The sequence below is a fragment of the Scyliorhinus canicula genome, chromosome 7 (assembly GCF_902713615.1).
Source record: "Scyliorhinus canicula chromosome 7, sScyCan1.1, whole genome shotgun sequence".
NCBI lineage: Eukaryota > Metazoa > Chordata > Chondrichthyes > Carcharhiniformes > Scyliorhinidae > Scyliorhinus > Scyliorhinus canicula.
In genome coordinates this window covers 196,212,366-196,227,910 of record NC_052152.1, presented here as the reverse complement: position 1 = coordinate 196,227,910, position 15,545 = coordinate 196,212,366, and the positions used below count along the sequence as shown (strand labels likewise).

Sequence of the window (15,545 nt, the reverse complement as noted above, 5' to 3'; positions counted from 1 at the left end):
AAAGGCCTTCTCCGCATCCAATGCCACCACTATCTCCGCCTCCCCTTCCATGGCCGGCATCATAATGACATTGAGGAGCCTTCGCACGTTCGCATTCAACTGCCTTCCCTTCACTAACCCCGTCTGGTCCTCATGAATTACCTCGGGCACGCAATCCTCTATTCTAGTGGCCAGGATCTTTGCCAGCAGCTTAGCGTCGGCGTTTAGCAGCGAAATCGCACTGCAGAGGGTCCTTGTCCCGCTTCAGGATCAAGGAAATCAGCGCCCGTGACATAGTTGGGGGCAGAGCCCCCCCCCCCCCCCCCCCCCCCCCCCTCCCATGCCTCGTTAAAGGTCCGGACCAACAGAGGGCCCAACAGGTCCAAATACCTTTTATAAAATTCCGCCGGAAACCTATCCGGCCCCGGCGCCTTCCCCGACCGCATGCTCCCTATCCCTTTGACCACCTCCTCCAGCTCGATCGGCGCCCCCAGTCCCTCCACCTGCTCCTCCTCCACCCTCAGGAATCGCAGCTTGTCCAAGAAGCGCCCCATTCCACCCCCCTCCACCGGGGGTAGCACTCATGTTCCTGAGTCGCAAAGTTGGAGTTCCTGAGTTGGAAACCCGAACCCCGGGGCATTACCGAGCGGCCGGTAATGTCTCTTAAATTTGACATCCTACAGAGGTCCCTGCCTGCCTCTGAGGCAGATGTGGAAGATCCAATACCACTATTATGGAGAACAGTAGGCGAATTCTCCCTGCTGCCTAACATAGTATCTGTTCTTCAATCAACCATCACTAAACAACTAGATTATCCGATCGTTATCATGTATATTGCTGTTTGTGGGAGCTTGCTGTGCACAAATTTCCTGTCTTACCACAGTGACTACAGTTCAGAAGTACTTGAACCTGGGACCTCAGCGCCGTGAGGCCGCTGTGCTAACCCACTGTGCCACCGTGCTGCCCGTAAACGCAATTCTATCTCTCTTTCTGGATTGAGAATTTGAAGTCTCTGCCCTCCATACAAATTTTATTTTGCATATTAACCCTTTCGTTCGTGGCCTTAAGGCACAGTGGAGCTGTGATGACAGGTTATAAGTGGAAAGAGCTTTAAGATTTCACTTAACATACTTTTAGCAATTCACAAAAATCTTCTATGCATTGCCTTTATTCTCTTTCTATACCTCTCTCTCCCCCATTATTGAGATGCTCTATCCCACCTTTGAACTAGCTTTTCGGTTAACTGTTCTCGTATCCCCACGTGACTTGTTGTCGAAAGTTGTTTGAAATTTGCTCCTGTGAAGCACCTTGTGATGATTTTCATGCAAATGGGAAAATACGTGTAGTTGTTATTGTGGGTTGTGTGTTTCCCTTTGTAAATAGTTAGCATTTGGTACTCATCTAAAATGGCCTCCCTGCATTGGAACTTGAGAGGCTGACTATGGGCCATCTGCATTGAATCCAATCATACATCAGAGAATTATGGGATGATACGGCACAGGCGACCATTCAGCCCCCTGCGCGTGTGCCAGCCCATCGGAAGAACTATCAAATTAATTCCAATCCCCTGCCCTTGCTGTAAACCCTTTGCTTCAAGAACCTATCCATCTCATACTTGAAAGTTAATATTAAATCGGAGTTCGCCACCCTCTCGGGCAATGCATTTCAGATTATAGCAACTTACTGTGGAAGCAAAGGAAAAAAAATGTCTCTTTTGTCAATCACCTTCAAACAATATCTTCTGATTACTAACCCTTGTACTGCTGGAAACACTTTCTCCTTATTCACCCTAACGAAACAATTTATGATTCTGAATGCCTTGTCACCCAACATCTCATTTATCTTTTTAATGTACAATCACTTTTTAACTATGTATCCATTTCCTTGTTTCTTTCATATTAATCGATGTAGATGGGTTGTGGTGTTAACGCTGTGTGTGGAGTCTGTCTCATGGTGGTAACATGGAACATCGAGGTAAAAGATGTGCAGACCGAAGACGCGCAAAGAACTGCACTGAGCTGCACCGTGGGCTCAAAACACAAAGCATGATGGTCAATTTAGTCAAGTCAAAGCTTTGCTCGCATCATCAAAGCTCTACAAAATGACAAACTGCAAGCAGGGGAAATAATAAGACTGAGTCTCATTCAGGGACATTAAGGGCAGAATTCTCCGCAAGGCCCAACGCGTTGTGAAACCCGGAGAGGTTCACGACGGTGTCGGAAGCCTCTCCCGGCCCCCTATTCTCCCCTCCCCGGGGGGATAGGAGGGCCGTACCGGGAAACTCGGCCGCTGGGCCTTGTCCCTGGCTTCAAGGCCCGGCGCGCCAAGAATGACGCCGCGGCGGCGCCTAATGACGTCAGTCGCGCATGCGCGGGTTGGACAGCTCAAACCCGCGCATGCACGGTTGCCGTCTTTCCCCTCAGCCGCCCCGCAAGACGTGGCGGCTTGATCTTGCGGGGCGGAGGGGGGAAAGAGTGCGTCCCCTTGAGACGCCGGCCCTACGATCAGTGGGCACCAATTGCGGGCCCGTCCCCTCCCGAGCACGGTCGTGGTGCTTGATCCCCGATCCGCCCCCCACAGGCCCCACGCTTACCTGGCGCGCCATGTTCACGACGGCGGCGACCAGGTGTGGTTGCCGCCGTCGTGAACATGTCGGGAACGGCAGGCCGCTCGGCCCATCCAGGCCAGAGTGAAAAACGGTGGCCCGCGTTTCTCCGAGCGGCGTGTTGCAAAACCGGACACGCCATTTTGGGGGGGGGGTGGGAGAATAGCGGGAGATCCGCTCCCGCACCTCCCGCTATTCTCCCACCCATCATGGTTGCGGAGAATCGCGCCCTAAATGTGCCACCTTCTCCCAGCTTTCAGCTTGATAACGGTGCTGGGAGATAACAAAGCAGAGTCCAAGCTGGCCATGGTACTTCAAAGGAGGCCCAGCCAGGCAACGTCAGGAGAAAGCGTGGGGATGAAGGTGGGTAATGGAAAAAGAAATTAAGTGGATTAAAAAGCAGGCTTTACCTTCTGCGGCACGAGGCCATAGCAAAAACAAAAAAGGCACATGGTAAAAACCCCACATCGGGGCTGCAGTGGTTAGAACAGTTTAGCGGGTTGCTCAGAGGATGTGTAGGGAGGAGCTCCTCAGTGTAATGACCGCTGATACAGACCCCGGTACACAGGAGAGCTGAGCCATCGGTGATGTTTTGAGTATGTACTGTTGCTTGGCAGTTTTATAAAGGTCCGCCCCCCCTCGGCGAAAATTCATTAAGGTTGTTGTGTCAGTTTTATCCAGGAGAGCGACAAAGTAACTTCTAGACTAGGTGGCGGGTCCTACAGCCACGATTAAATCTTCGGTTAACCGCTTTGCTCTGAGGATTAATTACTCTTCTGATATATTACACAGAACTCTACAGCACATTTCTACTTCCTTCGGGAATAATGGGGGCATCACACTTAAAAACACATTTAATGATTCTCTTTCTTTTTACAAATCAACAAAGCAAAACATACTGTGTACCTAAGCTTTAGGCTAAAGGCTGACAAGAACTCATTGTGTTATGCTGTTGCGTTGCATCTGAGTAGGGCGTCTGTTTTACTCTTTGGTGGGATGAACGTTGCAGGCAAGGCGCTGAGCGTCTGTTGCTCATCCCTAATTGCCCTCGAGGGTCCAATTCTGAACGCAAGCTATTTTGCACTAAAGAGATGGTCCTTCTATAGTATTGAACTAAAAATGCAGATTTAAGAAATGTTACATGCCAGAAGTTAATGTTTTACTGTTATCGACCAGATCCACGTGGGTGTGGTGATATGATTTGCATAGCTGTCTGCCATTGGGGCAGAACACCGGCTTACCATTGGCCCTGGTCGGTCATGTGCCTCTCGACCGATTGGTTGAGACCAGTCATGTGACAGCTCTCCGATTGGTCGAGAGGCTGAGTTAACCACGCCTCCTTACCGAGGTATAAATAGTCGAAACGCCCGGCGGTCGTCCATTTTATTGTGGACAACCGCAGGGCTAAGTTCTAGCTTATTAAAGCCTAACTTTTGTAAAGCAACTCGTCTCTCGTGCAATTGGTGGCTCATCAGTGGGTCAGAATAAAGGGTGGGTCAGAAATGAGAGAATAAACGGTCAATCAGTGCCAATATCCATTGGTATCATCAAGTGCAAATCTTGGTCTTGGATTGGAATTCGAACTCAGGCAACTTTAACCTTTTTGCCCTTCAAGGACAGCATGTTGGACCACAATTAGATCTGGTTTTCCCGAATGCAGTCATGCTTTGATGCATGTTTAGTGCTGCAAGCACTAAAAAAGAATGGCGTGACACTACAAAGAATAGGTGAGGAATTTGCTTTTACTTTTAAGAAAATAAAGCAACAAAGCATATTAACAAGAAACTGTGGGGAAACAGAAAATATAAATAAGAGCAAAGAAAGATGGAAAAAGAGACAAGGTAAAAAAAGTTACGTATTTTCTAAGAATTGTGTTACAAATCAAAATATGTTTATTTTTACAGCAATGAAAATCTCCCCAACATTGGATTATCGCCTATACTGAAACATTAGACTTTGTTTTGCTGCATTGAAACATTGGAGGGCGGGTAGAGGATTCTTCCATAATTCTTCAGGGCTCCTTGTCACTTGTTGCAAAGTAGGACTGCAAGCCCTTGACCAGGTGGGACACCGAGAGAAGGAAAGGTGGAAGAAAGAGTAAATTACTTTCACAAAACCAACGTCCGCAGGAATGAAATAACATCCTCAAAAGAATTGGGTTGACTCTCTCACGTCTGCCCTCGTGTGAGTGACATTCAGTGGGCTCGAGTCCCTGCAGAAATACGCACGCCGTTCTGCCTCGCCAACGAAACCAACACAAATTTGTTTAAAGAAACGTCAGCATTTAAGAATGTGGCTCATTGAAGCCTGGGTCATTGCTGATCCGAATTGACTTTGAAGGCTGGACGGTGAACGGCCATCAGCCCTGCCAATCAATCTGACGTGGTCATAATAACCTGACCAATGTTCATGACTTCTCTGCTGGTGCTGTTCATGTACGTCTCGGCCCATTTGGGAAACGTTGAGAACTTGAAGATGAGGCGGCCCCATGTGTTGAGGGCAGTGTTAATTAAAATGATCCCGACGATATTCATCAGCAATCCCGCCTTCATCTGGTGAGACAAAACCGACTTTAGTTTCCCTTCGGAAGGGAAAGGGTTCAGCAGAGTGTACAGAGCTCGCATCAAAGAATCATGTGGTATTGCTAATGACTTATACACATCCAGCGAGGAGCTTCGTCTGCTGAGTGTGTGGATTTGTAAAATAATCCCTGGATTTAAAAAAACAACTTTTTTGTTTTTGGTGATTGATTTTTTTTGCCGAAACGTTTTTAAAATTTTTAAATTTATTTTAAAAATAAATTTGGAGTACCCAATTTATTTTTTCCAATTAAGGGGTAATTCAGCGTGGCCAACCCACCTACCCTTCACATCTTTGGGTTGTGGGGGCGAAACCCACGCAGACACGGGGAGAATGTGCAAATTCCACATATAGAACATAGAACATAGAACGATACAGCGCAGTACAGGCCTTTCGGCCCACGATGTTGCACCGACATGGGAAGTCAAAAACTAAAGGCCATCTAACCTACACTATGCCATTATCATCCATATGCTTATCCAATAAACTTTTAAATGCCCTCAATGTTGGCGAGTTCACTACTGTTGCAGGTAGGGCATTCCACGGCCTCACCACTCTTTGCGTAAAAAACCTACCTCTGACGTCTGTCCTATATCTATTACCCCTCAATTTAAGGCTATGTCCCCTCGTGCTAGCCACCTCCATCCGCGGGAGAAGGCTCTCACTGTCCACCCTATCTAACCCTCTGATCATTTTGTATGCCTCTATTAAGCCACCTCTTAACCTTCTTCTCTCTAACGAAAACAACCTCAAGTCCATCAGCCTTTCCTCATAAGATTTTCCCTCCATACCAGGCAACATCCTGGTAAATCTCCTCTGCACCCGTTCCAAAGCTTCCACGTCCTTCCTATAATGAGGCGACCAGAACTGTACGCAATACTCCAAATGTGGCCGTACCAGAGTTTTGTACAGCTGCAACATGACCTCATGGCTCCGGAACTCAATCCCTCTACCAATAAAGGCCAACACACCATAGGCCTTCTTCACAACCCTAGCAATCTGGGTGGCAACTTTCAGGGATCTATGTACATGGACACCGAGATCCCTCTGCTCATCCACACTGCTAAGAATTTTACCATTAGCCAAATATTCCACATTCCTGTTATTTTTTCCAAAGTGAATCACCTCACACTTCTCTACATTAAACTCCATTTGCCACCTCTCAGCCCAGCTCTGCAGCTTATCTATGTCCCTCTGTAACCTGCAACATCCTTCCACACTGTCTACAACTCCACCGACTTTAGTGTCGTCTGCAAATTTACTCACCCAACCTTCTGCGCCCTCCTCTAGGTCATTTATAAAAATGACAAACAGCAACGGCCCCAGAACAGATCCTTGTGGTACGCCACTCGTAACTGAACTCCATTCTGAACATTTGCCATCAACCACCACCCTCTGTCTTCTTTCAACTAGCCAATTTCTGATCCACATCTCTAAATCATCCTCAATCCCCAGCCTCCGTATTTTCTGCAATAGACGACCGTGGGTAACCTTATCAAACGCTTTACTGAAATCCATATACACCACATCAACTGCTGTACCCTCATCTACCTGTTCAGTCACCTTCTCAAAGAACTCGATAAGGTTTGTGAGGCATGACCTACCCTTCACAAAACCATGCTGACTATCCCTAATCATATTATTCCAATCTAGATGATTATAAATCGTATCTCTTATAATCCTCTCCAAGACTTTACCCACAACAGACGTGAGGCTCACCGGCCTATAGTTACCGGGGTTATCTCGACTCCACTTCTTGAACAAAGGGACCACATTTGCTATCCTCCAGTCCTCTGGCACTATTCCTGTAGCCAATGATGACATAAAAATCAAAGCCAAAGGCTCAGCAATCTCTTCCCTGGCTTCCCAGAGAATCCTAGGATAAATCCCATCAGGCCCCGGGGACTTATCTATTTTCACCTTGTCCAGAATTGCCAACACTCCTTCCCTACGCACCTCAATGCCATCTATTCTAATAACCTGGGTCTCAGCATTCTCCTCCACAACATTATCTTTTTCCTGAGTGAATACTGACGAAAAGTATTCATTTAGTACCTCGCTTATCTCCTCAGCCTCCACACACAACTTCCCACCACTGTCCTTGACTGGCCCTACTCTTACCCTAGTCATTCTTTTATTCCTGACATACCTATAGAAAGCTTTTGGGTTTTCCTTGATCCTACCTGCCAAAGACTTCTCATGTCCCCTCCTTGCTCGTCTTAGCTCTCTCTTTAGATCCTTCCTCGCTTCCTTGTAACTATCAAGCGCCCCAACTGAAACTTCACGCCTCATCTTCACATAGGCCTCCTTCTTCCTCTTAACAAGAGATTCCACTTCTTTGGTAAACCACGGTTCCCTCGCTCGACCCCTTCCTCCCTGCCTGACTGGTACGTACTTATCAAGAACATGCAATAGCTGTTCCTTGAACAAGCTCCACATATCCAGTGTGCCCAACCCTTGCAGCATACTTCTCCAACCTACACATCCTAAGTCATGTCTAATGGCATCATAATTGCCCTTCCCCCAGCTATAACTCTTGCCCTGCGGGGTATACTTATCCCTTTCCATCACTAACGTAAAGGTCACCGAATTGTGGTCACTGTTTCCAAAGTGCTCACCTACCTCCGGATCTAACACCTGGCCTGGTTCATTACCCAGAACCAAATCCAATGTGGCCTCGCCTCTTGTTGGCCTGTCAACATATTGTGTCAGGAAACCCTCCTGCACACATTGTACAAAGAACGACCCATCTAATGTACTCGAACTATATCTTTTCCAGTCAATATTTGGAAAGTTAAAGTCTCCCATAACAACTACCCTGTTACTTTCGCTCTTTTCCAGAATAATCTTCGCCATCCTTTCCTCTACATCTCTAGAACTATTAGGTGGCCTATAGAAAACTCCCAACAGGGTGACCTCTCCTTTCCTGTTTCTAACCTCAGCCCATACTACCTCGGAAGAAGAGTCCCCATCTAGCATCCTTTCCGCCACCGTAATACTGTCCTTGACTAGCAGCGCCACACCTCCCCCTCTTTTGCCCCCTTCTCTGAGCTTACTAAAACACCTAAACCCCGGAACCTGCAACAACCATTCCTGTCCCTGCTCTATCCATGTCTCTGAAATGGCCACAACATCGAAGTCCCAGGTACCAACCCATGCTGCCAGTTCCCCTACCTTATTTCGTATACTCCTGGCATTAAAGTAGACACACTTCAAACCACCTACCTGAACACTGGCACCCTCCTGCGAAGTCAAATCTGTGCTCCTGACCTCTATACTCTCAATCTCCCGTACCCCAAAACTACAATCCAGGTTCCCATGCCCCTGCTGAATTAGTTTAAACCCCCCCAAAGAGTACTAACAAATCTCCCCCCCCAGGATATTGGTGCCCCTCAGGTTCAGATGTAGACCATCCTGTCTATAGAGGTCCCACCTTCCCCAGAAAGAGCCCCAGTTATCCAGAAATCTGAATCCCTCCCGCCTGCACCATCCCTGTAGCCACGTGTTTAATTGCTCTCTCTCCCTATTCCTCATCTCACTATCACGTGGCAGTGACCCAGAGCCAGGATTGAATCTGGGACCTCGGTGCTGTGAGGCAGCAGTGCTAACCACTGCGCCACTGTGCCGCCCTTATGCTGAAACTTGTATGGGCAATTGCATAAATACCTCAGCAGCAAGAAGCCCTTATTCGGAGTTCAGCTCTCTCCCCATAATTGGGACATGAAATCCATACACTATGGGGGCGATTTAATGTGCAAATAACAGAATCCCGTTTTGGTCACGCGTAAAGAACGACCCCACTATCTAACGGGATTGTGCTCATTTTTTGCGCCTCAGTCGGGAACGCTCCTCCGAGGCTGCACTTACATCATTTCCTGCTCTGAGGAGTTCAGTTCGCCAGTGCAGGAAGAGTAATCGCGGCTTGGAGCGGCATTTAAAAATGGTGGCCTGATCATTCGACTTCGACACCCACCTCTGCTCCTCCACCTCGGATCCGGACTCCCCCCCCCTCACCTTGCCAGGTGACAGCACTGTTCTGTGCTGTACTGTTCTATGTTTTTGAGATTCTATGACGTTACTAGTGAACATACTTATCAAAGCACTGATCAGTGCGGCACGGTGGCACAGCGGTTAGCACTGCTGCCGAACAGCGCCGAGGACCCGGGTACGATCCTGGCCCCGCGTGGAGTTTGCACACTCTCCCCGTGTCCGCGTGGGTCTCACCCCACAGAACCCAAAGGTGTGCAGAGTAGGTAGATTGGCCGCGTTAAATTAACCCTTCATTGGAGAAAAAGGATCAATGCACTGATCACAATTCCTGAATCGGACAATTAAACGATAATTTTCCTTCATACAGTAACAGCAATGTCTCCTCCCCATGGGAAAAGGGAGAGAATGGCTGAATACGACAGCCAAAATACTGCACTCCCTCAAAATAAAGTCATGGTAACCTGTTCATTCATCCCCGTTTATAATTGTGCTGTATCTGGGGTGCTTTGCATCCTTACCTATCTTATTAACGACAGTAAATATTTAAAAACATCAATTTTCACATACCATATCCTTGACCTTTAATAGTCCTGAGCCGAAGGCAATGGCGTTTGGAGCTGTTGCCACCGGCAGCATAAAGGCAAATGAGCAGGCTACTGTCCCTGGAACCATTAGGTACAGAGGGTTCTGTTTGCCATCAAAAGCCTACAGGAAAGGATTACAGGTTACAAGGGTGTCAACTGCAAAACCTCCGAGAAAAAATGGCAGTGTTGAGTGAAACTGCTTCTTTAAAGCAGTCCCAACCTACACCACTTAACACCTCTTTATTCTGGCACCGGATGTTCTTTTTCTAACCGGTTCTAACGTATTCGTTCCCTTGCTGGTGTTAAAATGATGGGGAGTGGTAGCATCAGAGACGGTACTGCAGGAGGCGAGAGAGGCCGGTATTCTGGCCTTTGCGTCCCTAGTAGCCCGGCGCAGGATTCTTTTGCAGTGGAGGGACGCGAAGCCCCCCCGAGCCAGGAATCCAGGATCAACGACATGGCCGGGTTCATCAAACTGGAGGGGGTCAAGTTTGCCCTGAGAGGGTCGGTGCAAGGGTTCTTCCGGCGGTGGCAGCCTTTTCTTGATTTCCTGGCAGAGCGTTAGGGGGTGGTCAACTTCAGCAGCAACCCGGGGGGACGGGGGTGGGGGGACGACTATGGGTTCGTTATGGGGGTTTGTTCTTATGGTTCTATGTTTATTACTCTTTCTTGTTGTTAATTTATTGTTTTTGTATTGGGGGGAAGGGGTTATTGTTTTACTCTTCGTTGTTGGGATAAAATTTGTTGTTGGAAAATTTGAATACAATTTTTTTTTTAAATGACGGGGAGCAGAGAATATTTTTGCCCTTGGTAAGATTACAGTGAAGTGACTACGTTGGGCATTGTATAAGGGCTCTAAACAGCAATACTGCGGGGTGGGGGGCTAGGGATTTTGGTGCGTTCCTGTGTTTCAGATTTGCCTTGAAGGGAGAGAGGCCCTTGTAAAATTTAAAGAGCTGACCATGAGGAGAATTTGCTATTTCCTCTCTGAAAATGCTGTGAACCATTCTCCGCCTGATGGGGTAGACGGAGACAGCCAAGGGGTGCAGAGGGCATGCTGCAGGGGTATTCATTGGGAGCACAGTGTACTCCAGCTCCGGGGGGGTGGGGTGGTGGAGGGAGGGGGGGGGGGGGGGGGAGTGCAAGAGCTATGTGCTCAGTAGGAATAATGCACAGCTTGGTGTGCAGAGCTGCCTCACAGACACTGCCCATGAGCGTGTCTCTGTACTGGGCAGGGTCGGCGGGCAGGGGAAGGGTGGGGCAGGTGTGTGGAGCTCTCTTGGGGAGGTTCACGCGGGTGAGAGTGCACACAGCCTCGAGCTGGGATACTTTGAGGTCTACATGGGCACTTCAACGGTGATGGGCTATGGGGAGAGGGTGGGAATGTCGATCACAACAACCATGGGATACAGTATTATTGGGGGAGTCTGGAGAAGATCAGGAGGGAATTCCACCTTCTCATTATGGGGTTCCAGGTAGATCTGGGACATAGGCAGTGAGAGAGGGGCGTCGAAGTTTTGTTTCGAAATAGTAGTGCAGAACTACCAGCTTGCTCCACCAGAGTCACTCTGCAGTCACAAATCGATAAAGTAGAAGTGGTTGTGAGCGGGAAGGGTTTGAGACTGTGGGAGAAACACACTGTGAAACTAAGGGTCCCTTTTCTGGGGGCTGCCTTCGAAGATGCTGGTGCCTCAAGCGTCTGATTAGAGAGAAAGGAGGAAGACCTCCTTGTGAGAAAAGCAAATGCCTTTATCAGCAGCGTAACCGGGACACACAGAATTCAGTGGCTTAACGTCAGTAGCTTCATCCCAACATGAATTCATCGGAATGTTAAAATTTGGAAATGCGAGTAATTGTTAAGAAGGCATGGGTACAGCATATATGGCATTCCATCACGGGAGACCAGAATTAGCACCCATAAAGGGTCAAAGGGCAATCACCCATTAATTAAAAGAACTTACTGTTAATTAATGATCAGAGGTTGGAGCAGTAAGTTAGGTGAGGTAGAGCATGTCAATCAAAACTTCTCAAGAATAATTGTTCTGAAGAATAAGCAGGCAGCTTACCAGTTCAGCCAGAATGGGCAGAAAGATTACACTCGAGGCAGTGTTGCTGGCGAATTCAGTGAATGCGGCAATGATCAGGGTGATAGCCAGGACGGCCATGCTGGGTGAGACATATTCCAGCGGGCGCAGATTGGTCCCAATCCACCTCGACAGCCCCGACTCCTAGCAACCGCAGAACAAAAAGAACAAAACCCCCAAAAAATTGCTTTGAAGTACATGGACCACACAAGCACTCAAATGACTATTTCGTAGGCACATTACATCTCAAAATAGTGCAACAATCTACGCTGACTGGAAAGGAAAGTCAGCCATGGGGGAAGCAAGCGCCTCGATGCCGTGAGGAATGAAGGGCTTCAGTTTTCTGGAGGGAGTGGGATTGTTCTTCCGTCAGGAATACAAAAGACGTGCATTTATGAAACGATCTCAGGGTGCCCCAAACTACTTTCCCCAAGCCAATGAAGTGCTTATATAGCAAACACAACAGCCGGTTTGTACACAGCAAGGATTCACAAATAGCAATGTGATTATGTGTTTTTTTGAGGTATTGGTTGAGGATGATTATTAAACATGACGCCAGAGAATTGTCCTGCTCTTCTTTCAACTGAAAACAGCCAATCGTTCATATCCACCAGAGAAGGACATCTCATGTAAAAGACAACATTTACTGACAGTGCATCAGTCTCCGGTAGTGAAATGTCAGCTTTCGTTGCGTGCTGAAGTTCCTGCGGAAGGACATGAACCCACAGCCTTCTTGGCTCTTGCCCACTGGGCGGTATGATGGCACAGTGGTCAGCACTGCTGCCTCACAGCGCTAGGGCCCCGGGTTCAATCCCGGCCTCGGGTGACTGTGCGGAGTCTGCACGCTCTCTCCCCCCCCCCCCCCCCCCCCCCCCGTGTCTGCGTGGGTTTCCTCCGGGTGCTCCGGTTTCTTCCCACAGTCCAAACACCTACAGGTTGGCTGGATTGGCCATGAGAAATTGCTCCTTGGTGTCCGAAGATATGCAGGTTAGCTGGGGTTACTGGGTAGGTCCGGGGGGGGGGGGGGGGGGGGGGGGCAGTGGGCCTAGATAGGGTGCTCGCTCGGTGGGTCGGCGCAGACTCGATGGGCTGAATGGACTCATTCCGCGCTGTATGGGTTCACTATGGGTCCACTGAGTCACAACTGACACCTAAATAGCAGAGAAGGTTAAAGGGAGATTTAATAGAGGCGTTCGATTGGGTTGATAGAGAGAGAAAATGTTTTGACGGGCAGGGGAGACAGTAAGCAGACAGAGTTCAAGTAATTGGAAGCTATGTACTGCTTTAATGCAGCAGGAGGAGGACTCCCAGGACAGGAGGGTAGGTGGAGGGTAGCGTGGGAATAGCAGATCACTAATGGATGGGAAAATTCTTGTACATTAACACTCCTCCTGGCCCTTCAAAAACCATTTTAAAGTCATTCATTTCTATTTACCATTTTCTAAGTGGCTCTTCCGCAGTGGTTCCTTTGTCAGTTGCTGGGTTAGCCAATCCCCATCATGTTAAAATAGTGGCTCGTGCACAGCACGCTCTTCACCCATCGGTCCCTGAAAATTGTATTGGCGAGCTCTGCCCATTTCAAAGACGAATGGAAATGCCAGCACGTGGGTTGGCAGTGGCAAGGCGGGCGCTAAGTCACGTTCAACCAGTTCTCCCTGCGCTGCAATCTTTCAAGCTCTCCTAAAATGGGCACGAGAATCAGCCCATTTGAAGAATACTCTGAAGAATGACTCACAGAGTATTGGGACAAAAGTCAACAGAGAGTTGGCTAAAGAATAGGAAATAGATCAGGGAAAGCAAAATACTGCAGAGGCTGAAAACCTGAAATAAAAACCCAAATTGCTGGACGAGCTTAGCCAGTCTGACGGCCTCGCTGGAGAGAGAATTAGAGGTAACGTTTTGAGTCTGTGTGACTCTTCTTCATATCCGATGGAAGCAGAAACTGAACTGAAAAGGGGAGAGAAAGGAAAACAGAAGCAGGCACACGTAAGTAAGTTATTAGGAATTTGTTTACTCTTCTTGCAATGTTCCCTGGTCCTTCGATGCTTTGATGGAATGTTTTAATGATCGCACAAAATGAAAAATGAAATGAAATGAAAATCGCTTATTGTCACGAGAAGGCTTCAAATGAAGTTACTGTGAAAAGCCCCTAGTCGCCACATTCCGGCACCTGTCCAGGGAGGCTGGTACGGCCAATCCATTTGTGGCTGGAGGATGTGGAGCTGACTTGATATGGTGCACACCATTCACCTTTAGGCCCCTTTGAAATAAACTGCGTATCATCATCGACAATCTGCTGCAATGCTCCAAATCTTGCGAATATTTAGTTCAGTTTTTCAATGGTCCTCTGGCCATTTCGTGTGCGCGTCCACGAATCACTGAGAACATGTGACCCTCCAGTAGACCAGCACAATCGATGTGAATTCTCTGCCATGGGCTGTGTCGGCCATTCCCTCTTTAAAAAAAACTTTTTTCATACACTTCTTTTTAAGTTTAGAGCGCTCAATTCTTTTTTTCCCAATTAAGGGACAATTTAGCGCGGCCAATCCACCTGCCCTGCGCATCTTTGGGTTGTGGGGGGTGAGACCCGCGCAGACACGGGGAGAATGTGCAAACTCCACACGGACAGTGACCCGGGGCCGGGATCGAACCCGGGTCCTCAGCGTCGTGAGGCAGTAGCGCTAACCACTGCGCCACCGTGCCTCCCCCATCGTCGGCCATTCCCAAAGAAGTAATGGTTGTAATGGTGGAGTTTTCCTTAGTTTTTCATAGGATTGACATTGCCCTGATTTCTCTTCAATTAGAGCATCCAATACCGGCCACCAAAATAATCGCATGCCAGTTTCTTCATCCTCACCACAGCAGGATGTCCTTCATGCAGTTGGACTAGAACTCTCCTACGTAAGCACAGAGGAATAAGCAGACAGATTGCCCACAATAGAACCCCATATTTCCTGTCAACTCAATCATTGTGTGATATAGGGCCTGAGATCTGGATTTTCCCTCTGAATATCTGGCAGTGTTCCTTTTTAGAGCAATCCCCATCACTCGATCAGTTCTTGTCTGTCTCTGAACTTGAGGTGAAGTCACAGGTACTCTATCCGCAAGTGAGAAATACAAGATGTTGATTAAGTGTTCTGCAGGGCCATGCTTGACTTATAACAGCAATCATGACAAAGCATCAGCATTTGCATGCTGCTCTGACTTGCGATATTGGATATCGCAAGTGTGTTCTCACAACATCAATGGCCATCTTTGCAATCTACTGGCTGCCAACAAAGGTATACGGGGAAAAGATTGTAGTCAAGGGCTGATGATCCGTCAAACGGGTAAAATGACATTCATAAAGGTAATGGTGGAACCTTCTTACACTGAAAATGATGCTCAAAGCTTCTTTTACTGGCTGAGTATATTTCATTTCTGCGCTAGTAAGAGTGCGCGAAGCAAATGCGATCGGTTGTTCCTCTTCTGAAGGCATTATGTGAGAGACAACTCCGTAGGGTGAGGCATCACAAGCAAGTTGCAACTTCATTGTAGGATTATAATGAACCAATAGCTCTGACTTCAGTAAAGCTTCTTTCACTTCATTGTCTGCCTCTTACTGTCTTCTGACCAGTGCCATGCATGTTTGACACATAGCAAAGTCTGGCATCAATCGTGTTGCTAAATTCAGCACAATTTACCATAATAATTGATCAATCCTAAAAATGACTTTAATTGTGT

The 15,545-nt window shown here is 47.9% G+C and overlaps 1 protein-coding gene across 2 annotated transcripts in view; it reads right to left on the bottom strand.

Annotated features, from left to right (window-relative positions):
• Nucleotides 1-4,453: 4,453 nt before the first annotated feature.
• LOC119969664 (solute carrier family 13 member 3-like) overlaps nt 4,454-15,545 on the bottom strand; it is a 52,351-nt gene continuing 41,259 nt past the window's right edge. For both annotated transcript variants that reach the window (XM_038803602.1, XM_038803601.1), the window contains exons 11-13: nt 11,805-11,966; nt 9,722-9,859; nt 4,454-5,136 (exon numbers count right to left, since the gene is read on the bottom strand). In XM_038803602.1, coding sequence (XP_038659530.1) covers nt 4,957-5,136; nt 9,722-9,859; nt 11,805-11,966 — 480 coding nt within the window. In that variant the 3' untranslated portion in view covers nt 4,454-4,956. The remainder of the gene's footprint in view (nt 5,137-9,721; nt 9,860-11,804; nt 11,967-15,545) is intronic.